This window comes from Myotis myotis, unplaced genomic scaffold (assembly GCF_014108235.1).
Source record: "Myotis myotis isolate mMyoMyo1 unplaced genomic scaffold, mMyoMyo1.p scaffold_m19_p_3, whole genome shotgun sequence".
Taxonomy (NCBI): domain Eukaryota; kingdom Metazoa; phylum Chordata; class Mammalia; order Chiroptera; family Vespertilionidae; genus Myotis; species Myotis myotis.
Window position 1 is genome coordinate 199,021,192 of NW_023416335.1, and position 24,989 is coordinate 199,046,180.

Sequence of the window (24,989 nt, forward strand, 5' to 3'; positions counted from 1 at the left end):
TATTGTAATCTTCAAGGTTCTTGAACATAAGGATATGAATACTTATTCCAGTGATGCCATCTTTTATCAAAAACGTTTTTGGAATGTCTTTTTAGAATTACTTTAAGCTGTAAGTCATTCTCGTTAATTTCTTTGGTGTTATAGTTCAATTTTTCTGTCCTTTAAAGGTGGATTTGATTTAGAAAAAAAAGTCATTTGGAGCTTGGTCTAATAAATAAGAGGAGTAATAAACATAAAATACAGCATTTTTCATTTAAAAAAGTCTCATCCTCTTAAATGACATGAATTGGCTTTAGGACAATTTCAAAAGAATCCACATAATTCGTAAATTATCCATCTATTAAAGTATATTTTATATACATAATTCAAAAGCAAAGTATAAAACTCATTTAGATACATAAGTTCTGATATATTTGGAAACATTATTTTGATGTTTTTTGAGGTGTTTTGTCTGTTGACCTCAGTACAGTACTGTGCAGAGGTGCTTAGGAAGACTAGTTGCTTGACCATGGGTGACAAAATAGAGCACTAGCTGGAACACGAGTCCTACTAAAGAAAATATGATTTAGTAAGTGTCAGTGTCCACTTTAGAGAATGTTTTACTAAGAAATAATTGATGGACTGTTTGAAGGAAGGTAAGAAATCAAATATTAGGGCTAAGAAGTAGTTGATTTCAAACTCTTAAACTGGTGGTTTTCCAACATTTTTAGCAGCAGATTTTCTTGAATAAAATCTCCCGAACCATAATACAGATAAAAGCACTATTTTATTAGTCTAAATTTTTATGTTATTACTATATAGTATAATGTTTTATTATATATGGCTTTGTAGTATTGTTACTGTAATTTTATAGTCAGTTATAACATGTAAACTTAAACAAGAATATGTCTGTTTTAATGAACACATTTAAATTGGTGGTTATAGATTTAGTAAGTCTTAAGACCAAATTTATTTCAGTATTTTGTTTAGGATAAGCAATGCTGAGAGAATCCTGATTCACAAAGATAAAAATGTAATGGGTTGGATTTTACAGTGTTACATAAAAGTGCATTTGCAGTCTAAATACGAAAAAAGGCAGGGGAAGGGGGAGTTGGTATTGAGAGAGCGAGGCAGATATTTCTGGACAAAAATATGTTAACTTTGCAGTCCAAGAGTTGATGACCTTTAGCATAGTAAAAGTTGGTATAGAATAAATTATATTATTTTTTAGTGTTTACTAATTGGAATCAAACACCTATAGCACAGAATCTTTGTAACCCTAGAGTTCTGTGAAAGTTTGAAAAGCACAGCCAAGGCCTGTATACTCACTGTTCTTTAGGTCTCTAGTTCAAAACAAAATAGATGCTCAGAAAATGTAATATAATCAATAGTGTTAAAATGTGATGTTGATTTTCTGCTTTATCCATTAGGGCACCAGTGTCTTGTCACCTGGACTTCACATAGGAATAATTATTATACCGGCAATAATGATCTATAAAAAGTCAGCAACTAATGTGTTTGAAAAGCATCCTTGTCTTTATACCCTAATGTTTGGATGTGTCTTTGCTAAAGTAGCACAAAAATTGGTGGTAAGAAATTATTTTATGATTTATGGTATAATAACCTACTTGGTCCTCAAACTCAGAGCTGGAAACTATTTCATACAATGGGTATTTTATGTGTGTGTGTGTGTGTGTGTGGTGTTATCATCATAAAATGTAGGTATGTATTTGTCCTCCAAGTAAAATTGTGAATGAGTTAATGTTATATTTAGGGAAACAGATTCTTTACTGTATAGCAAGTTCTTTTATTTGTTTAATTATAATTATCAATTATAACTTTCTGATATCAAGAAATTTAAATACTGGAAACTTTAATAAGCTACCCAGTCATCAATCATGAATTTAAGAAATTTTAGATTCAGTATTTCCATATCAAATATGAGATTAAATGGTGTCTTTATCCTTATTTGTCTTAATAGTGAATTAAAGTTATAATCAATTCTGTTCTGCAAGTAAAAGCTAAAATGTTTGAAATTTAATAGTAAAATTATTTTGTTTACTTTTTTATAGATAGCTCACATGACTAAAAGTGAACTGTATCTTCAAGACACTGCCTTTTTGGGCCCAGGTCTTTTATTTTTAGACCAGTACTTTAATAATTTTGTAGACGAATATGTTGTTCTATGGATAGCAATGGTAAGTTCTTTTCTGCTAAGATTTTATTTTTAACAGATGTCAGATAACACTATTCTTAAGAGTCATTTCAGTGAAATATCAGGTAGTCTTACTACTAGTTTATACCATAAATGTTTCTGTAAAATTACTTATTTAAAGCTGTGAATTGTTTTTTATTGAGTATAGAAACAGCCTACATATCTGGAGATCTTGCTTCCAACCAAATTTTTAAAAATACAACTGTTTACTTAAAAATAACTGTATCTTGCCCTAGCTGGTTTGGCTCAGTGGATAGAGCATCAGACTGCGGACCAAAGGGTCCCAGGTTCGATTCCAGTCAAGGGCACATGCCTGGGTTGCGGGCTCGATCCCCAGTTGGGGGTGTGCAAGAGGCAGCCGATCAATGATTCTCTCTCATCATTAATGTTTCTATCTCTCGCTCCCTCTCCCTCCCTTTCTGAAATCAATAAAAATATATTTAAAAAAACTATATCTTTATCCTCTCCCTAAAATACTATTTATACTTAAAGATATCAAAAATGACTTTACTCGGCCAAAGGACTACTGCACTTATTAGTGTCTTTTACTTAATCAAGTTTATTAGAATTAATCCAAGCTTATGGCAGGTTACAGGTAAATTAGATGGAGTTCGTGTTAGCAAAGGTAAGCACTTATTGCTTTAAAAACTGTCAACTAATATTGAGGAAATGAAACAAAACAATATTACCAAGTACCAGATTTGGGGACCATTTTCTGGTAGCAGTAAGTAACCCTATATATGGCCCTCGAGGATTTATATTCATGATGATGTCTCATCAAGCAAAGGTTAAACTCTTATTGATTACATCCTCAAGAAAGTGATGGATGGTACATATGTTCAAAATATTATCCAAAATGATTATATAGAATTATGGTACTTAAGAGAGAAGCTTTAGCCATCAAAGGAAAAGAAAATCATTGTTGGTAATAACTTAATCACAAAATTGGATAAAAGAATTATTTTCTTATTTTATTGAGACAACTTTATGGTAGATCTTTAATTATGGTGGTTTCAAACAATTCTGCTATATTTTCCCCTACCTCTGGACCTCACTTGCCTTCACCAAATTTTTAGCGATACATAAACACATATTAAAGTGTGCTGAAAGAAACCCTGCAGTGAATCTTTTGATAATTTGAATCAACTACCCTATTTGTTAGATTTAGGCACTAAAAAACTATATCTGTTCTGTGTGGGGTACCACATCTGATGATCCTTTATACTAGGTTCTGGAGTAAATTAATAATATCCATCTGTGGTCCATTCAAAGGTTTTCCATTCTTCTAGTGGTGGTGAGATCAGAATAATTTCCTTTAATTTGCTGTCCACTTTAAATACTTTTAGAGCTCCAAAACAGTATACATTTAAGAACTGGATGGTTATTCAAAATATCTGAAAATTCAATGTAGGGTTTCTTTAATGAACTTAAATATTACCAAGTGGAATTGTTTAACATGATTAAAATATCAGGTTAAAAACTCAAGTACCTATTTTGTAATGAGTGAGTTGACCTGGTTTACACTGATGGTGATTATGGTGAGGAAGTCAAATTCAAAACACTTGTGCCCTTTGGCATCCTTAGGGGAAAGGTTCTTGCTTCAGAGAGAAAAGGATCACACAGAGCATTTCAAGTAAATGATGGGGGGATTTACCTCTCATGGGTGAGAATTCCCTTTATACCAACAGAGTTGTGAGGCTCCTATTTCTGAAAGGAAGCATCTGCCTCTGGTCTCTGGGAAAGTTTTTAAATAGTGTGCTTTCCTCAATTTTTTATACAACACAATTTTGTGTATGCCTCCCCTTAACTATGGTATCTTTTCCAGGCCTTTTTGTCCCGCTTGGTCCACACAAGGGACATCTACTTCACTTCCATAGGCCTTTACTTTCTTACAGCTAATCTTAAGGGAGTAAGAAACCTCTATGATGGAATGGTTTTGTTATAACTTATAGCCCCTTCGAGCAGAAATTTGTAGCACAGCAGATAATTGAAAGAATGTGAAGACTTCCATTCTATTACTTTCCAGCTTTTGTGTTTTAGTCTAGGCCAGCTGTGGGCAAACTTCGGCCCGCGGGCCGGATTCGGCCCGTTTGAAATGAATAAAACTAAAAAACAAAAAGACCGTACCCTTTTATGTAATGATGTTTACTTTGAATTTATATTAGTTCACACAAACACTCCATCCATGCTTTTGTTCCGGTCCTCCGGTCCAGTTTAAGAACCCATCATGGCCCTCAAGTCAAAAAGTTTGCCCACCCCTGGTCTAGGCTTTTACCACTGTGCCTTAGATTCTATAACTGTGAAATACCTTGCATGTTCCAGAGGACTATATGAGGTTCAAATATGAAATACAGTGGGGTCTTGACTTACAAGTGTCCCGACTAACGAGTTTTTTGAGATACCAGCTGTCTCTGGGCCAATTTTTTGCTTTGAGTTGACAGAGTAATTTGAGTTAACGAGCTCCTTGATGAGCTCGGTCTCGGAACAAATTAAACTCGTAAGTCAAGGCCCACTGTATATTGAAATACTCTAAAATGTATTTTTGTTGAATTTTCAGTTAGTTTCGAGATTGGGGGGAGGGGGGGAGTCAGGCAGAAAAATAGCTGCTGCTTCAAAAGGGATAGACCATAATCTATCTTGTATTTTCTTTTTTTGCTCTAAAGGTCATTTCTTCATTTGATATGATTATGTACTTTAGTGCTTTGTGCCTGCAAATTTCAAGACACCTTCATCTAAGTATCTTCAAGATTTCATGTCATCCAGCACCTGAACAGGTTCACAAGCATATTGACTAATAACCCAAGGAAAAAAGGAGAAGCAGTTAGGGGAACCTAGGAGTGAAGGAAATCCCCTTTTGCAGGAGGCTAGTATACTATCAAATAAGGTTATATTTGAATATAAAACATTAAGTCCTGTAAATTCCATTATGTCTATTTCAGTTGTGAAGTCCTCATTGTGTATCAACATTTTTTATAACAGATTACCAGAGTAATACAAATCTGTAAATTAGAAATAAAACTAAGAAAGAAATTTAAATTTTCTAGGTACAAGAAAGTGAACCACTATAGTTCTAAATAGCAGTATCTGTCTCAGAAATTCTTATACCCAGGATTTTCATTGCCAAATGATTACATAAAAATTCAGAACTGAAAGGATTTTAGCCATGTTGAGGATGATGCTACTTTGCTAAAAATTGATGTGTTCATAATACTGCATAAGTACATGGATTATAATACTGTATTTACTGAGAATGATTTATGATTTTTTTATTAGTCATTTTCAAAAGAGGCATGTTAGCCACTATCATATAAAATGAAATACATGCTTTAGTATACCAACTAGAATTTAAAAGGGCTATTGGAATTTTCTATAATTTGTATTAAGTAAAAGCTATTTGTCTTATTAGTTCAGAAAAACAAATGAATCTTTATAGTGAGGGCAACTTATTTCTTGATATTCTGAGTTAAAATTTCATTGTCACAAAAAGATAGGCATTAAACATCCTTTTATGAAAAGTAAAACAGTACTTAAAATACAGTTGACATAAGAAAATTAGTAATTTATGAAAACATGGCAAAAATATCTTCCCTTTAGAATACTAGCCAAAAAGTTACTACAACTACACATTTCATTTGAGGTAAAAGGGGGATAAAATAAGTATCAGTTACTCAACCACTAAGTGCACCATGTACTGATTCTTATCTTTCTACTCTCATTCTGAAGTATTTTATAGTGTTCATTATGAATAATAGAACTATCACCAGGCTCCTTGGTGATCCAAATCCTCAGACTCCCTCCCCTCTTATCCTACTTTTAATTTTATCCCACAGTTCTGTAGACCATAAGCCATATGATAAAATAAAAATAATAAAGGAGTAATGAACATGTACTATATCTTAAGCAAGAAAAAGACAATGAAAAAAGTGGAAGTTGATATTCCTTATAAGGAAAAACTATATACTTACGTGAATTAAGGACACAGAAAACACTCCAGTGTACTTATTTTGTCTCTGTAACACTTGGTAAACTCAAATAAGGACCTTCTTAGACATTTTAGTAGTACCTAAGATTTATATTCCAAAATATACTTTGGCTTACAAGGGAACTCCTGTACAAAATGTAAAAATTTAGGAAGCAAATTATCCCCCTAATGTCAGGTAGACTATTGTTAATGGTGGACTAATTTCTTCCTATTTAAGTTATCACAGAAAAACAGAATTCCCATGGATTTGTTTTTTAAAACTTTAAAAACCTTAAAAGTAAGATAAGAGTGGGTTATGGGGTGGGGGAGGATTAGAATTTAAAACATGGTAAAACAGGAGAAAATCACTTCTAATGGGCATGTTTGGGGGGGGGGGGATAATTTTTGTTTTGAATGAGTCAATGAAAGCAGTTTGAGCAAAAAAATAGTAAGTTTAGCTGATACTTAAAACAAATGGTGGGAGCTGGCTTTGAAGTGTGTGATGGTGCGTCATCATGAAGCAAAATTACTTTGTCATGTCTTCTGGAACATTCTGGTTGTTTCACGATCAAAGCGTGGTTCAGGGCGGTATAGGCAGACGCGTCCCAGGTCGTGTCCCTGAGCAAATGGAGTGAGCAGCTGAAACTAGTAACATCCACCCCGAATTGGCGAAATTCCTCAGCTGGCGAGACGGTTTACAGCCGGGAAGAGCAGAACTCCCCTGGAAAGGTAAAAAAACCAGGGATTTGGGCAGGAAAGTTTGCCAGACCTCTGAGCCCAGAGAGTCGGAGGGAGACCGCGTGGCAGACAGCCGCGTCCCTTGGGACAGGCACAGCCCCTGACGGGGGAAAGGAGAACCGCGGGATTCCTGGCGCTGCCGGGGGAATTGAGAGCTGGGTCTGTGATCACAGAGGACTGAGCCTAAAGGGGGCAGCCTGAAGAGCTGATCAGACCATGCAGTCCCGGTAAGAGAAGAAGCTTACAGAAACCAAGCCTTCCCCGTTTCCGCGGCCGGCGTTTGTTTGTTTGTTTTCACTGAACCCTGTTCATGGGACATTTCGGATACAGACACTCACCTGTGCTGAAGAGAGGGAGAGTGTGCGGAGGAGTGGAATCTGGGGAGAGACTGAGGAGAGAAGGGGGGCCGGGAGAGGTGGCAGCGAATTGAGTGCTGAGACACCCCTGAGCCCACGTCTGAGGCAGCCATTCTCTCCGGAGAGTGAGACTCCTCCCCCCAGCCCCCAGGCAAGGAGCACAGCCACACCCAGATTCCACCCTGTAGGAGATCAAGGATTAAAATAACCTGATCAGTCCCTGGGAGTTAACAGGGTCTGGCCTATAGAGGGATTTTCAATCCCAGCAACAACACAGCACCGGTAACAATTACGCAGCCAGCTCTGGGCAGTGAACTTCCACTGGACAGAGAGGCCCTGTAGCCTCAGAGGCCAACCCCAGAACACTGCCACCCAGAGGCTGACCCACAAACTGACTCTTTGCTAAACACAAAATAAGGCAGTCTGGGAAACAAATGCGGCTTGCTTTAAAATAAGGACTGTGGTTTACAACACAGAGGAACAGTGTATCGCAGGGAAACTCAACACTCTCCTGAATACCTGGCAGGTCTAAGGCGAGCCACACTGAAGAATAGAAGAACCGAAGGACCTTCACTACTGCAATATTTTTTTTTTTCACCTTTTAACTAAGAAACCAATTTTTTTTTTTTTTTTTTTTCTTTTTTTTTTCTTTTCCTCTTCTTCTTTTTTTTTTCCCCCTCTTTTTTCCATCACCTGATTTTACCCTTTTAATTACTACCTTCTTATTTTTAACCAGTATTATTACTGCTACCATTTTACCATTTTTTTTAAAGTGCCATTTTATTTTCTCTTTATTTTATTTTGGGATTAGTGTTCTCCATTCTATTTTCATTGTTATATTATTGGTTGTTTCTAGTTTGCATTTATCTCCAGGGAGCTGTTGCTGGAATTTGTTGGGATTAATGGCTGTTCTATAGGAGTATTCTCCTCATATAAAAAGTCTCTTCCCCTCTTCCACTTCATTCTCTCTTTTCGCTCTTTTTTTTTCTTTTCCTTTCTTTTCTCGCTTTTACTTCCCCCCCCCCCTTTTTCCCACTTTCATTTTTGCACTCCTTTTTTTGGTCCCTAATTTTCTTTTCTTTTTTCTCTTTTCTCTTTTTCTCTTCCTTCTTCCTTATCCCCTAATTCTCTTAATTCAGGTGGTCACCTTTATTTGGGGTTATTAATATCGTGAATATATTTGTGTATAGTGCCTGGTACGTGGTGCCTTGTTGTGTTGTATTTTGTGCCTTTAAATCAACACAGCAGATCCAAGCAACAGCAACCTCCTGAGCACCACACCCTCTGCTGAGGAACAGCAGCTGTACGTGAAACCTCGCCCCACCAGCCAGAAGAGCCACCACAGCTGTGAACAGCACCCACCAGAGGAGTTGCTGCCAACTGAAGAGCAGCTGCTACCGCAACCGCCCGAAGAGGAACCGCGGACCAAGGAGTCACTGCCACCAAGGGAGCAGCCACTGAACGACTCAACGTCTAGATATGTCAGTGAGATCAAACATGGGTAGACAAAGAAACCCCCAAAGGAAAGAGAAGGAGGACTCTCCAGAAAAGCAGCTAAGTAATACAGAGGCATGCAACATGACAGAAAAAGAATTCAGAATAAGGGTCCTAGAGTGCATAAACCGGATGGAGGAAAAAATCGACAACCTCAGCAAGAAGCAAGAAGAAACAGATGAAAAAATCGATAACATATGGAAGAAGCTAGAAGAAACAGATGAAAAAATCGATAACATATGGAAGAAGCTAGAAGAAACAGATGAAAAAATCAACAACTTAAGTAAGACCCAAGAAGATATGAAGAGTGACATAGCTGCAATGAAAAACTCCATTGAAAGTATCAACAGTAGACTAGGAGAAGCGGAGGACCGAATTAGTGATTTAGAAGACAAGGAAGCAAAACACACCCAAAATGTACTGCAATTGGAGAAAAAAATGAAAAGACAGGAGGAGAGCCTAAGGGAGCTTTGGGACAACATGAAACGAAACAACATACGAATAATAGGGGTACCAGAACAACAGAAGGATGAACAAGGATTAGAAAAACTATTAGAAGAAATAATATCAGAAAACTTCCCTGAGGTGGGGAAGAAAAAAGTCACACAAGCCCAGAGAGTCCCAAACAAGGTGAACCCAAAAAGACCCACACCAAGACACATCATAATTACCATGGCAAATGTTCAGGACAAAGAGAGAATCTTACAGGCTGCAAGAGAGAGACGGAAAGTTACATACAAGGGATCTCCCATTAGATTGTCAAATGATTTCTCAACAGAAACACATCAGGCCAGAAAAGAATGGATGGAAATTTACAAAGTGATGCAAAGCAAAGGACTGAATCCAAGAATACTCTATCCAGCAAGGCTATCATTCAAACTTGAAGGGGAAATAAGAAGCTTCACAGACAAAAAAGGCTAAGGGAGTTTATCACCACCAAGCCAGCAATGCAAGGAATGCTAAAGGGACTGGTATAAAAATAAGAAATAAAAAGCTCAGAAAGAAAACAGCCACACAAAAACAGAAATGCCTACAAACAAGTACCTTTCAATAATAACTTTAAACGTAAACGGACTAAATGCTCCAAACAAAAGACATCGAGTGGCTGAATGGATAAAAAAACATGACCCATACATCTGCTGTCTACAAGAAACCCACCTCATTAGAAGGGACTCACACAGACTGAAAGTGAAAGGATGGAAAAATATCTTTCAGGCAAATGGAAAGGAAAAGAAAGCTGGGGTAGCAATACTTATATCGGACAAAATAGACCTCAAACTGAAGGCCATAACAAGAGATAAGGAAGGCCACTTCATAATACTAAAGGGATCAATACAACAAGAAGATATAATCCTGGTAAACATATATGCACCCAATGCAGGAGCACCCAAATTCATAAAAAAACTCCTGGAAGATATCAAAGGAGACATCGACAACAATACAATCATAGTAGGGGACTTTAATACACCACTGACAGCACTGGATAAGTCCTCTAGACAAATAATCAGCAAAGATATAGCAATCCTAAATGACTCACTAGATCAGATGGACTTAATAGACATCTTCAGAACACTTCACCCGAAAGCCAGGGAATATACATTCTACTCAAATGCTCATAGGACATATTCAAAAATAGACCATATATTGGGTCACAAGCAAAGTATCCCCAAATTCAAGAAAATTGAAATCATAAAAAGCGTCTTCGCAGACCACGATGGCATAATATTAGAAATACACTACAATAAAAACAACCCAAAATACTCAAACACCTGGAAGCTGAATAGCATGCTATTAAATATTGATTGGGTTACCAATGAAATCAAAGAAGAAATTCGAAACATCCTGGAAACTAATGACAATGAAAACACAACAATCCAAAACCTATGGGACACAATGAAAGCCGTCCTGAGAGGGAAGTTTATAGCTCTACAGGCCTATCTCAACAAACAAGAAAAAATGGTAGTAAATCATCTAACTCTACAACTCAAAGAATTAGAAAGAGAGCAACAAGAAAACCCCAGAGTGAGCAGAAGGAAGGAGATAATAAAGATTAGAGCAGAAATAAATGACATAGAGACCAAAAAAACAATACAGAAAATCAATGAAACCAAGAGCTGGTTCTTTGAAAGGATAAACAAGATTGACAAACCTCTATCCAGACTCACCAAGAAGCAAAGAGAGAGGACCCAAATAAACAAAATCAGAAACGATAGAGGCGAAATAACAACAGACCCCACAGAAATACAAATGATTGTTAAAAAATACTATGGACAGCTCTACTCCAACAAACTAGACAACCTGGAGGAAATGGACAAATTCCTAGAAAAATACAACATTCCAAAACTCAATCAGGAAGAATCTAAAAATCTCAACAGGCCAATAACTATGGAAGAAATTGAAGCAGTCATCAAAAAGCTTCCAGCAAACAAAAGCCCAGGACCAGACGGCTTCACAGGGGAGTTTTACCAAACATTCAAGGAAGAACTAAAACCTATCCTCCTCAGACTACTACAAAAAATTCAAGAGGAAGGAACACTTCCAAGCTCATTCTATGAAGCCAGCATCACCCTAATACCAAAACCAGGTAAAGACAACACAATGAAAGAGAATTACAGGCCAATATCCCTCATGAACATAGATGCCAAAATCTTAGCAAATCGGATCCAGCAGTACATCAGAAAGATCATACACCATGACCAAGTAGGATTTATCCCAGGGATGCAAGGATGGTACAATATCCGCAAATCAATAAACGTGATACATCACATAAACAAATTGAAAGAAAAAAACCACATGGTCATATCAATTGATGCAGAAAAAGCATTTGACAAAATTCAACACCCATTTTTGATAAAAGCTCTCAGCAAGGTGGGAGTAGAAGGATCATACCTCAACATAATAAAAGCCATATATGACAGGCCCACAGCCAACATCATACTCAATGGACAAAAACTAACACCATTTCCCCTAAGAACAGGAACAAGACAGGGATGCCCCCTCTCACCACTCCTGTTCAACATAGTACTGGAAGTGTTAGCCATTGCAATTCGGCAAGAAGAAGAAATAAAAGGCATCCAAATTGGAAAAGAGGAAGTAAAACTGTCCTTATTTGCAGACGACATGATATTATACATACAAAACCCTAGAGACTCCATCAAAAAGCTACTGGACTTAATACATGAATTTGGCAATGTAGCAGGATACAAAATTAACCCCAAGAAATCCGAGGCATTTCTATACACCAATAGTGAACTTTCAGAAAGAGAGATTATAAAAACAATCCCGTTTACCATCGCACCAAAAAAATTAAGCTACCTAGGAATAAACTTAACTAAAGAGGTAAAAGACCTCTACTCAGAAAACTACAGGACGTTGAAAAAAGATATAGAGGAAGACATAAACAGATGGAAGAACATACCGTGTTCATGGATTGGTAGAATCAACATCATTAAAATGTCCATACTACCCAAAGCAATCTATAAATTCAACGCACTTCCCATTAAAATACCAACGGCATACTTCAGAGATCTAGAACGAACTCTCCAAAAATTCATCTGGAATAAAAAAGACCTCGAATAGCTGCAGCAATCCTGAAAAAGACCAAAGTAGGTGGGATCTCAATACCAGATATCAAGATGTATTACAAAGCCACTGTTCTCAAAACTGCCTGGTACTGGCACAAGAATAGGCATATAGATCAATGGAATAGAATAGAGAGCCCAGAAATCGGCCCGAACCAATATGCTCAATTAATATTTGACAAAGGAGGCAAGAACATACAATGGAGCCAAGATAGTCTCTTCAATAAATGGTGCTGGGAAAATTGGACAGATATATGCAAGAAAATGAAACTAGACCACCAACTTACACCATACACAAAAATAAACTCAAAATGGATAAAGGACTTAAATGTACGACAGGAAACTATAAAAATTCTAGAAGAATCCAAAGGCAACAAAATCTCAGACATATGCCGAAGCAATTTCTTCACTGATACAGCTCCTAGGGCACTTGAAACTAAAGAGAAAATGAACAAATGGGACTACATCAAAATAAAAAGCTTCTGCACAGCAAAAGAAACCATCAACAAAACAACGAGAAAACCCACTGTGTGGGAAAACATATTTGCCAATGTCATATCCGATAAGGGCCTAATCTCCAAAATTTATAGGGAACTCATACAACTTAACAAAAGGAAGATAAACAATCCAATCAAAAAATGGGCAAAGGACCTAAATAGACACCTTTCAAAAGAGGACATTCAGAAAGCCAAGAGACATATGAAAACATGCTCAAAGTCACTAATCATCCGAGAGATGCAAATCAAAACAACAATGAGGTACCATCTCACACCTGTCAGACTGGCTATCATCAACAAATCAACAAACGACAAGTGCTGGAGAGGATGTGGAGAAAAAGGAACACTTGTGCACTGCTGGTGGGAATGCAGACTGGTGCAGCCACTATGGAAGACAGTATGGAGTTTCCTTAAAAAACTGAAAATGGAACTCCCATTTGACCCTGTGATCCCACTTCTAGGAATATATCCCAAGAAACCAGAAACACCAATCAGAAAGGATATATGCACCCCTATGTTCATAGCAGCACAATTCACCATAGCTAAGAGCTGGAAACAGCCTAAGTGCCCATCAGTAGATGAATGGATTAGAAAACTGTGGTACATCTACACGATGGAATACTATGCTGCTCTAAAAAGGAAGGAACTCTTACCATTTGCAATGTCATGGATGGAACTGGAGAGCATTATGCTAAGTGAAATAAGCCAGTCAATGAAGGAAAAATACCACATGATCTCACTCATTCATGGATAATAGAGACCATTATAAACTTTTGAACAATAATAGATACAGAGGCAGAGCTGCCTCAAACAGAATGTCAAACTGCAGCAGGAAGGCCGGGGAGGGTTGCGGGGCAGGAGGTAGGGGGGTAAGAGATCAACTAAAGGACTTGTATGCATGCATAGAAGCATAACCAGTGGACATAAGACATTGGGGGATAGGGGAGGCTAGGGGACTGTCTAGGGCGGGGGGATAAAATGGACACATATGTAATACCCTTTGTAATACTTTAAGCAATAAAAAAAAATAAAAAAATAAAAAAAAAAAAAAGAAAAAAAAAAAAAAAAAAAAAAAAAAAAAAAAAAAAAACAAATGGTGGAACAATTTCTTTATTAAATCAAGTGTTTCATATATTTTGTTTTTAAAATACACATTTTAAAAGACAAGGTATATGAATTAACTGTTCAAGTTTGGAAATGAATATAAAATCAAACTTCGATATATTTAATCAGTACTACAAGTATGTGCCATTTAATTTTAGACCAAGCTCAATTAAATGGCATTTTATTGTCTTTGTGGAAATGACATTCACAAATCTGTATTTTAAAATCTGTATTTATATCTTGTTCAGTCATCTTAATGGTTTTTAGTGGTTTTAATCCACAACACAAATTTAAGTTGCTTTTAATACATTTTATAAGTCAATAGATTTTCTTTTGAAATCTTATCATTGGAATTGGCTATGTAACTTAATGACTTTATACAAAAGGATGTACATATAAAAATAGATTTTTTTTTTCTTAAAGAATAACAATGTAACCTATAATACTTGTGCTTTCTACTTTTGGGGACTGATACAGATACACTGAAGTCAAAACTTGAAATTAGATCATCTTTATTAAGTTAATTGACAAATGTCAGAAAAATTCACTATTACTATTAAAAGGCAGAAAGCTTATACATACAATTTAGGAATTGCTGCTACTCACATAACTGTTTAGATTTTATTTGGAGGTTAACAAAGAAGAGGCTTGCACTTAAGCTAATGAGTAACACAATGTAATATTTGAAAATACAATTTTTAAACCACTCTAAAAATGTATATGCCTCTTAGCTAATGTTATCATTGTATCATATTACTTAGGTTCAAGTTCTCCCTTCAAAGAGTCATCAGAATAACATGGATTGAAGAGACTTTCGAACAATTGCCATCTCCTGCTGCTGCTGTTCATGAAAGGAGATATTAAACATTTGTTTAATTTTTAGATAAGTGTTAACCATATTTCAACAAATAAAATATTTCAATGCTTAAAACATATTAATCCTTTTCAATTGTAATATCATAACTTACAGTATCCATCATAATTTGTTTTTGAAACATAGCCATTTCATTTTTAAGTTCATTTTGTGCATCAGTAACTAGAGTATCACTGTTCTTCTCCAAGTCCTCCATACTCTAAAACACAAAAAACTAGTTTAGTTATAAATCACCATTTTTAATCTCAGGTTCTAAACTTGTGCAATTAATTTTCAAAAGTAGGAACTTTAAAAAATTCAAGTAGTGTACATTATTTATTCTTAATAAAAATATTCTAAGTAATGCATCAAAACCAGAATGCCCACTAGGATTAAAAGGTGCCAGACATGAATCAAATAGTATTATAGGAGGTAACAACTGTAGTGTACTTTGCTTGAAACAGTGGGTTAATGATCTGTTAAGGTTTCAATATTGAACATACTAAAAAAAAAAAAAAGACTGGAAATCTACCAAGAAATGATTTATGAACTTTCTATTTTCAGTTGAACCGAGAACTATCACAGTGCTTATATTATGTACAAATCTTATGCACAATATATATATTTTTTGGTAAAATTCCCAATTTACCATTTTCTATTTTGAATAATGGCCACAAAAACATTAGAATCTGAAAGTAGAATACATTAGTACTTAAATAAAAAACAATGAATTTAAAATGAATAGTTAAGAATTTTAAATGCATAAGCAAAATGTTTTTCCTTAAACTTAGAAAGAAAAATATATTCTACTTCCAACATAAATTGCTTTATAAGAATATGCTATGTTACGAAATACAACAGACCTTTATGAATTGTTCATATAACTGTTTAATTGTTTTCAGTCTCTGGCTCTGACCAAGTCTAGATTGTTGAAAAATCTGTTGTTGCTGTTGAAATAAATTCTGCAAATGTAAAAGCAAAAAATGTGATAATTTGAGTAAACTTTTAAATGTAGCAAAAAAAAATAAGTTTAAAGGGAATAGTTTTAAAGTCAATACTTTTAGATATTTGTTTTAACAGCTATTACAACAATATTAGAGAAAATCTGTCTTCACCATGAATATCTATACTAATAAAAGGGTAATATGCTAATTAGACTGCATGTCTTCCAGACGAAGCCACGGTGGCAGGGGCCAAGGCAGAGGTGGTTACGGGCGATCAGGCCAGCAGGGGAGGGCAGTTAGGGGCAATCAGGGCAGTGGGGTAGGGCATTTAGGGGTGATCAGGCCAGCAGGGGAGCAGTTAGGGTATCAGGCCAGCAGGCAGAGGTGGTTAGGGGTGATCAGGCAGGGAGGCAAGCAGTTTGCAGCCAGCGGTCCCAGATTGCAAGAGGGATGTCCGACTGCCGGACAGGGGTCAGGCCTAAACCAGCAGTCGGACATCCCCTGAGGGGTCCCAGATTGGAGAGAGTGCAGGCTGGGCTGAGGGACACCCCCTCCCCGTGCATTAATTTCATGCACCAGGCCTCTAGTACAATATAATAATCCTACCAGTCACTGAATAGAAAATCTTAACAATACTCAATATATCTTAATTCTTGGTGCTTTCAATATCAACAGAGATAATCCTTCCGATAATGCTGGTCTTTCAGTTCCTTGGCCTACTTTCTACCCTACTTTAGTCATTCCCTTACATACTTATACCCTAGATCAGAGGTAGGCAAACTTTTTGACTTGAGGGCCACAATGGGTTCTTAAACTGGACCGGAGGGCCAGAACAAAAGCATGGATGGAGTGTTTGTGTGAACTAATATAAATTCAAAGTAAACATCATTACATAAAAGGGTACGGTCTTTTTGTTTTTTAGTTTTATTCATTTCAAACGGGACGGATCCGGCCTGCGGGCCATAGTTTGCCCACGGCTGCCCTAGATTCTATCATTACCAATAACTAGTAACCTGTTTATAGTATGAATAATAGCATACTACTCTGAACTCTTTTAAATAAATTTATCTACACTAATAAAAGACAAAGATGCTAATTGACCATACCTTTGCTATGCCCACCAGCCAATCAGAAGAGTATGCAAATTAACCCAACAAAGATGGCGGTTAATTTGCATACACTGGCGCCCAGTGAAGACTGAAGACAGTGTAGAAGGAAGCCGAGCACTGCAGAAGGGAGCCAAGTGGTGGAGAAGGGAACGGATCGGAGGTAGCAGAGACGGGAGCGGAGCTGAGGCAGCGGACACAGGAAGGAGCGAAGTGGCGGAGAAGGGAGGGAGTGAGGTGGTGGACACGGGAGGGCGGTGAAGCAGAGGACATGGGAGGGAGGCAAGGCAGCGGGAAAGAGAGGGAGCCGAGGCAGCGGGGAAGGGAGGGAGCAAGGCGGCAGAGACGGGAGGGAGCCGAGGGCGAAGCGGTGAAGGGAGGGAGGCAGCAGAGAAGGGAGCGAAGCCTGTCTTGGTGGGCTTCACTCCCTTCTCTGCTTCACTCTGGTCTCAGGAAGCCCTATTCTTGCAGGAATATTCCTGCAACGGGCCTCTAGTTATATATAAATTTAATCCTCCAAGCAACTCTATGAGATAGGTATTCTTATTATTCCCCCATTCATAAATGAGGAAACTGAGGAAAAAAGAAAAATAATTTTTCCATAGTTCACAGTTAGCATTTGGTCAAACCAGAATGTGATTCCAAACAGTTATGTTTCTAGGCTCTAACCATTACTCTACTGTTTCTCCATATATCCCTTTGTTCAACCACTTCTCTTTACTGTTCTAGCTCACTCTTTGTAGTATTAAAGCTCAATGATCTCTATCAAGACCTAAAATCGCCCTAGCTGGTTTTGCTCAGTGGATAGAGCGTCGGCCTACGGACTGAAGAGTCCCAGGTTCGGTTCCGGCCAAGGGCACATGCCTGGGGTGTAGGCTCGATCCCCAGTTGGGGGTGTGCAGGAGGCAGCCGATCAATGTCTCTCTCTCATCATTGATGTTTCTATCTCTCTACCCCTCTCCCTTCCTCTCTGAAATCAATAAAAATATTTTAAAAAAGACCTAAAATCTATTTATCCTACCTACTTTTCACTGTCCTCTATTCCCATGTCCTCACATTCCTCTTTCTCAGTGTAATTCTGTGGTCAATCATTATAATTACTCCTTTCCACCTATATCTTGCTCTCCCTTCTTATTCTGTCACACTTGTTTGCCTAATCTCAACCCTGGAAAATACAACTCTAGCTATCCTGCTTACAATCCTGCAGATGGTCATAGTTCAAGAAAGCAACTACACTAACAGGTCTCTTTAAATCATGATCACTAGCCTAAATTGGACCCTTAGTGGTGTTTGGCAATTATATTTTCTTAGTCTGTTCATTGTCCCACTCTCAAGAAAATATCTTATACCTTCTGATTTTACTTCAAAAGGCAACATATTTTCCATCCTCTGATGACCTTATTTTACTAAACAGAAGCAATCCAGAAAGAGTTTTCAGTCTATCACCGTATCTACATACCCATCTACATCTCTGTGTGCTCATATACTCTACCTTCTCCTATTTTTAAGGATATACTATCCTTACTGAGGCTTTTTCACATGTCCCATCCATTCTCAGGAATTCATCAACTGTCTCCCCTCTTTCCACTATTTTTTATTTTTCCCTGAAGATTATTTCTATTTGCACACAAACATGCAACTCTTTCATCATTCTTTAAAAAACAATATCAAAACCCCATGCCCTGGCTAATGTAGCAAAATGGTTAGTGTTGGCCCACACACCAAAGGGTTGAGGGTTCAATTCCTGGTTAAGGGCATATTCCTAGTTGCAGGTTGGATCCCTGGCTCTGGTTGGGGCTCCTGTGGATGGCAACCAATCGATGTGTCTGTCTGTCTCCTTTCCTTCCACTCTCTTAACATCAATGGGAAAATGTCCTTGGGTGAGGATTAACAATGCAAAACAAACAACAATATAACCACAATAACACTCTCTACTCAGGCTACCACCCATTCCCTCCACCCCCATTCTTATACTCATTCTAATTGGGTTTTTGCACTCACTATTCCACGAAAACCACTCTGTTCAAGACTGATCAGAACCATCCTTATCAACACCAATGACCTTCACATCACCAAATCTACCTTATTTGGCCTATAAGCAGCATGTGAAAGTTAATCCTCTCCTTAAAAGGCTTTCTTCACTTTCCTTAAAGTGGTTTTCTTTGTAGCTGTTAGGGCACTCATTCTCATCTTCTTGAACTCTAAACATTGAAATCTACAGGTCCAGTTCTTAGATTTCTCTTTTACATTTACAATCACTCCCTTGGTGATTTCATCCAACCTAATGACTTAAATGCTGTCTTTATGGTGAGAGTTCCCAACTTTGTATGTTCAACTCATACCTCTTTCCTGAACTGGCCTCATACCAATGACTTACTCAACATCTCCTCTTGGTATGTTTCATATGCATCTTAACATTTCCAAAACTGAGATGATCAACAAACCCTTAAAATTATTTAATATGAATAGTACCTTAGCTCTTAGATAAGAGATGTGTGATAATTTTACAAACAATGAAAGGATGAAATAAAGATAATGTAGTTTTATTATATAATAATAGGCTTCAGAATCCGGGTTGGATTCCAGTCAAGGGTCGGTACCTCGGTTGTAGGCTTGATCCCCACGGTCAGTCGTGCAGGAGGCAACCAATAAATGTGTGTCTCTCACATCTATGTTTCTCTCTCTGTGTCTCTCCCCTCCCTTCCACTTTCTCTAAAAATCAATGGAAAAATATCCTTGGGTGAGAATTAACAAAAAAAGGGAAGGAAAAAAAGAGAGTAAACCATGTTTTGATCATAACTGATTCAGTAATGGGCAAATTTTCCAAAGGTATCAGTGATATTCCTCCAGAGGACTCTTCTGTCAGGGTTACTAAGAAAAACTCAGTCGACTGGGATTACTAAATTTGTTAAGTCTGGGATTGAAAGAAGCTATCTTGCTTACCACATTGAGAGAGCCTACTAAGAATTGGAGATAGAGCCAAGACTATACTACATGTGCAATCCTCCACCCCCATCCACCTATGCCTGAAGCTAACCTACCCCTGGACTTTTTTTTTTTATATATATAAACCAATAGTCCTTTTGTACTTTGGCAAATTTGTGTCACTTGGAACTGAAAGAATCACAACCAATATAGGAAGCAAAGACCATCAGTTTTTATGATTTTGGCATGTGCCTATACTTCTCTGGTTTTCCAGTCACCAGGACCAAAGCATAATGCCAGCAATGGATCATGGAACCTGGCCAAATTCTATGGGTCTCCTACAAGGGTAGGCTCTCCATTTCCACTTGACACTTGGTTAAATAGATTAATTATAATTCTAAGCATGATACTAACAGCTAGTTTTTCTTCTTGTTTCTTAGAATTCTGTATATCTGTCTCCCACTGCTGAAACAAAGTCAGAAACTGCTGAGAATATTCTTGGCTAAGCTTCTGCCTATAAAACATAATAATGATATTGTCATATTTCATACTAGTATGGGAAAAAAACATTCAAAACAAAAGTAACTTTACATACTTTATACTATAATAAAAGAAGGAAATAAAAGCATCTTAAAATTTCAGATATGAAACCAAGAAGTAAAATCAGATTCCAGAAGTGTTTATTTTCCTAACCCTAATAAAAAAAGTCCTTTCACATGCTTTAGCTCTTGTATATATAAAATTTCCAGAAAACCCCATTTTACTGCCAAGCAGTTTATTTTTCATTTATTCTACTGAATATGGGTTCTGATATGATAGATTCAATGAAGTTATTATATTAGTATTTATCATATAAGATTTTCAAATAGACATATTTCACTTAACTTGTGCCCATTTTGGTACAATTTATATAAAAGAATAGTTACTTCAGCTTAAATATACAAATAATTTACAATATCAGATTGATCTTTTTCTACACTGTTAAATAGTTGACTTTCACTAGATTAATGGTTTAATAACATTTACTTTTTATCCAGTTAGTATATTTCTATAACAAATACAAATTACCTTTAGACAAAGAAACCTCAATTTTCATTTAAAAGGAGATAAAGGTAATCTTTATTGATTTCTAGGAAATAGATTTCAAGTCTATGAAGGAATGAAGTTACAGTACTAAAGGACTTAGAGAAAAATCAAGCCAAATATATTTTTTACTGAAGACCCCAATAAATATAATAGTGTTTTTCATAATTTACACTAATGAATACTATGAAGTGATAAAAATGTGGCTGTGAAAGAACCAACAACCATACCTTTGTTCTTGTTGGGTTTTCCAAATATGTTCAATTTTCTGGTTACTGGTTTTGAGAGAAATCTTGGTATACAGTGCTAGTCTTTTTTTCTTTGTATTAAGAGCGTTGCTAATGTTAGCTATGTGGAAAATAAATATTCATTAAAATGTAATATTGAAAAAAATTACATATTTTGTTTCCAAATCCTATATAATAAAAGCCTAATATACAAATTGACCTAACGGCAGAACAACCGGTGGAATAACCAGTTGCTATGACTTGCACTAACCACCAGGGGGCAGACGCTCAATGCAGGAGCTTCCCCAAGCCCATAGGCCCCAGGTCAGACAAGGTGGATGCCAGTGAGGGCCCCAATTGCCTCACAGAGGGAGGTGACCAGCGGGGGCAGGGCTGGCTGGTGAGTGGGTGGCACCGCCCCCCTATTGCCCTGCTGGCCACCTTCCTCTGTGGGGCGACCGGCGGTGGCGGTGGGGGGCAGGGCCGGCGAGCAGGTAGCACCAGGCTGGCCAAGGCGGGTGCCAGCGGGGCCCCCAGATCACCCCGCCGGTTGCCCCACAGATTGACCCTGATCACCAGCCTCGCCTAGGGACCCTACCCATGCACAAATTTTGTGCATCGGGCCTCTAGTATTGAAATAAATATGAGTAAACGTGGTTCAATAGTTTCAGAAAGACATTTAAAATTAAATTTTAAAATAGGCATATCCAAAAACAAGGTTATTTGCTCTTTTCTGAGAAAACTTTTCATTATTAATATCCAAGTTCAGATTTTTTAAAAATTTATAGATGATCAAAAAGAGTTAATAAAAGGAAAAAAGGACCTCAAGGACAGGCTTTAATTTCTTCATGAGAAAAACACAAAGGCTACATTTTTCTAAATGTATAAAATACTCACCCACCTCACCTCAAATGAAACAACACATTTAGATTAATTGTTATTAGAACTCATTATATGAAACACACAAAACTATTTTTAAATCCAAAAAGGATAAAAATAGTTGAATAAGAAAATTATTTTATTATTTGTTAATCTTCACCTGAAGACATGCTTAGAGAGAGAGAAACACCGATGTGAGAGAGAAACAATTGGTTGCCCTCCACATGCTCCTCAACTGGGGCTCAAACCTGTAATCCAAGTATGTGCCCTCAGCCGGAATCGAACCAGCAACCTCTGGGTGCATGGGAGGATGCTCAACCAACTGAGCTGTTCTAAACGGGCAATTATTTTTTAAAAATATAGTTGGTGATCATTTTAAGCATATACTTTACTAAAACAGACCCATACCAAACATACAAAAATCTTAATTTAAGAAAATATCTAGCCTGGCTGGTGTTGCTCAGTGGTTAAGTGTCAACCTCTGAACTAGGAGGTCACAGTTCAATTCCCCAGTCAGGGCACATGTCCGGGTTGTGGGCTCTATCCCCAGAAGGGGGCATGCAGGAGGCAGCCCATTAATGATTCTCTCTCATCATTGATGTTTCTCTCTCTCCCTTCCTCTCTGAAATTAATAAAAATATATTAAAAAAATAAATGATAGTCTTGCATACACTGATCATTATACAAGTTATTTGGTTTAAAACAATTTTTTTAATACAAAGAATCTTCTAAAACATACCTCCAAATCTTTCCAGTATATTCTGTACTTCACCTCTGTAAAGAAATTACATTTAAATATTTTTAATTAAGGATCCATAAAATATCATGCTTGTTTTGGAAGAAATATCACACCCTTAGTATTTTACATATAATACTCATTTGACAATCAAAATCTACTTTTCTTAAAGTACTATCTAACAGGCAAAACTTATGTTGAGCACTTTACCCCATATCTTCAACTGTTACTGCAGAAGTCCTTTTCTTCCCAAGCTTATCAATTGCTGGAGTCTTTGCTGCATTGACAATAAAAAATCAAAATATTTTTGACATTAAGTATGCTGTTTGGATAATTTTTAATGAAGTAATATCTTAATTTTGAGATCTTTTAGGCTTTTTGCCAACATGAGTTTTTAAAGTCGCTATATAAATGCAATACTTTCTCTGCAGGTCAGGTGGAATTAAATCAAGATCCAGGGCATTTTTTTTTTCATTCTTACCTGAGGATATGATTATTGATTTGAGAGAGAGGAAGGGAGAAAGAAGGAGAGAAAGAGAGGGGGGGGGAGAGAAACATCAATGTGAGAAAGAAACATAGATCTACTGCCTCCCGTACCCACTTGGACTGGGAATCGAACCCATAACCTGGGTATGTGCCGTGACCAGGAATGAAGCCTGCCACCTTCAAGGTTATGGGAGGACGCTCCGACCCACTGAGCCACACTGGCCAGGGCTCCAGGACCATTTTAAAGGAACAATTTTGCAAGTTTTCCTGTGTTAATGTCATAGCAAAGCCATGCACTATTTATTCGACATTTTGGGAATAATGACTGCAAAGGCAAGATCTGCTATGTAAGCTACTCTAACTCCAAATGAGAAACATGAAGTACATTAAATGCTTGAGGAAGTCTTAATTAAAATGCAGTAGGTTCAAAATAAATGAACTGTAGGACACGGTGACTGCACCATATGATATACTGTACCGTCAGTAGCATCCTCCTCTGAGCCACTCAGATCTCGTTTATCTTCTTTCTCAAAGTCATAGGCAATTACAGCCCGATCCTCCATGGATGTCTTCCTACCCTTCACTGATGTCGTCCCTGATTTCTTGGTTTGTTTGCTTCCAGGGGGCACCATACTTAGATGCTTTTGTACTTTTAAAAAATAAACATCTCAAACCTTCTGAATCCAAAGATAACATTTAAATAAACTGGTAAATTTCAAACTTAGAAATATCAAATAAAGATTATCTTAGTTGCGTAACATTTAGGAGTCTCCTTTATTCTGATGGACGGAAAGTTATAACAACGAGAGTAACTGATCTCTGCCCCAGAGGAGGCAACCAATCCATGTGTCCCTCTCACATCATGGTTCTCTGTCTCTCCCCTTCCTTCCACTCTCTAAATAAATAAATATATAAATGAATAAATAAAAATAAAAATCAATGGAAAAGTATCCTCTAATGAGAATTAACAAACAAAAATGAGAGCATCAACCCTGCTCCCAGGGGTGCTGCTATGGAGAGTTCACCCGGGAAGAGCGGGGGTCAGGCTTTTAGCCCGGCCTCTGCCAGAGTCTGGCTAAACGTGGGCAAACCCAGCTTTTGCATTTCAGCCCCAAAGTGAAAACGTGGTTGACAGGATGATCATGAGCGAGCCCGTCAGACCCAGCTCAGCCCCTTTCTGCCCGCCCCACCCGCGGCCTGGCGCCCTCCCACTCCGCCCGGTGCCCCTCAAGCCGGTGCCCCTCAGCCCGGCCGCCCCCTCAGCCCCGGCCGCCCTGTCGGTCCCACTCCCCTCCGCTGGGTCCCCGCCTCTGCCTCCCCCTTGGTCCCTCAGCCCCAGTCGCCTCCTCGATCCTCACAACCCCAGTTGCCCCCTCAGCTCTGGTCACCCCCCTCGATCCTCACAACCCCAGTTGCCCCCTCAGCTCTGGTCACCCCCCTCGATCCTCACAACCCCAGTTGCCCCCTCAGCCCCGTCCGTCCCCTCGGTCCGGTAGCCCTCGGGCCAGTTCAAGGCCCTGCTAGCCTTTACCTGTCAAAGGTCGCAGGTGGAGCCACTGAGAATGACTTACCTCACAGAGCAAGACCCTCCTCACCTGAAAAAATAACCCGATGGCTGAGGACCACAGCACCGGCCTCCGACGGGTGTCCCGGGCCCTCCAGCCTCCTCTGCTCGGCGCCTCACGGGAGGCGCCCACTTCGCTACTCGACGCTCGACGCTCCTCGCTCCTCGCTCCTCGGAGGCAGCTGGGAACTGGTGCGCGGAGAAAAAGCTGGCCTCGCAGCACCTCGCCCAGGAGCATCGCTGATTGGCTGGTCGCAGTGC

At 38.1% G+C, this 24,989-nt stretch overlaps 2 protein-coding genes across 4 annotated transcripts in view; one reads left to right on the forward strand and one right to left on the reverse strand.

Annotated features, from left to right (window-relative positions):
* Positions 1-15,339, forward strand: part of CHPT1 (choline phosphotransferase 1) — a 30,519-nt gene extending 15,180 nt beyond the window's left edge. The window contains exons 6-9 of one of the 3 annotated variants that reach the window (XR_004965988.1): positions 1,410-1,568; positions 2,052-2,177; positions 4,858-5,078; positions 14,687-15,339. Coding sequence is in view for 1 of the 3 variants with exons in the window: in XM_036298637.1 (XP_036154530.1) it covers positions 1,410-1,568; positions 2,052-2,177; positions 4,858-4,968; positions 14,687-14,731 (441 nt within the window). In the remaining 2 variants the exon portion in view is untranslated. The remainder of the gene's footprint in view (positions 1-1,409; positions 1,569-2,051; positions 2,178-4,857; positions 5,079-14,686) is intronic. The other 2 variants (XR_004965987.1, XM_036298637.1) reach the window with 2 other exon arrangements.
* SYCP3 (synaptonemal complex protein 3) lies at positions 14,421-24,341 on the reverse strand. Its single transcript, XM_036298638.1, has 8 exons — positions 23,643-24,341; positions 22,889-22,955; positions 22,682-22,716; positions 21,067-21,184; positions 20,168-20,267; positions 15,642-15,740; positions 14,894-14,998; positions 14,421-14,766 (listed from the first exon to the last, which is right to left on the reverse strand). Exons 1-8 carry the CDS (start codon positions 23,794-23,796, stop codon positions 14,713-14,715), a joined length of 732 nt encoding a protein of 243 aa, XP_036154531.1. The 5' UTR covers positions 23,797-24,341; the 3' UTR covers positions 14,421-14,712.
* Between the last annotated feature and the right edge of the window lie 648 nt (positions 24,342-24,989).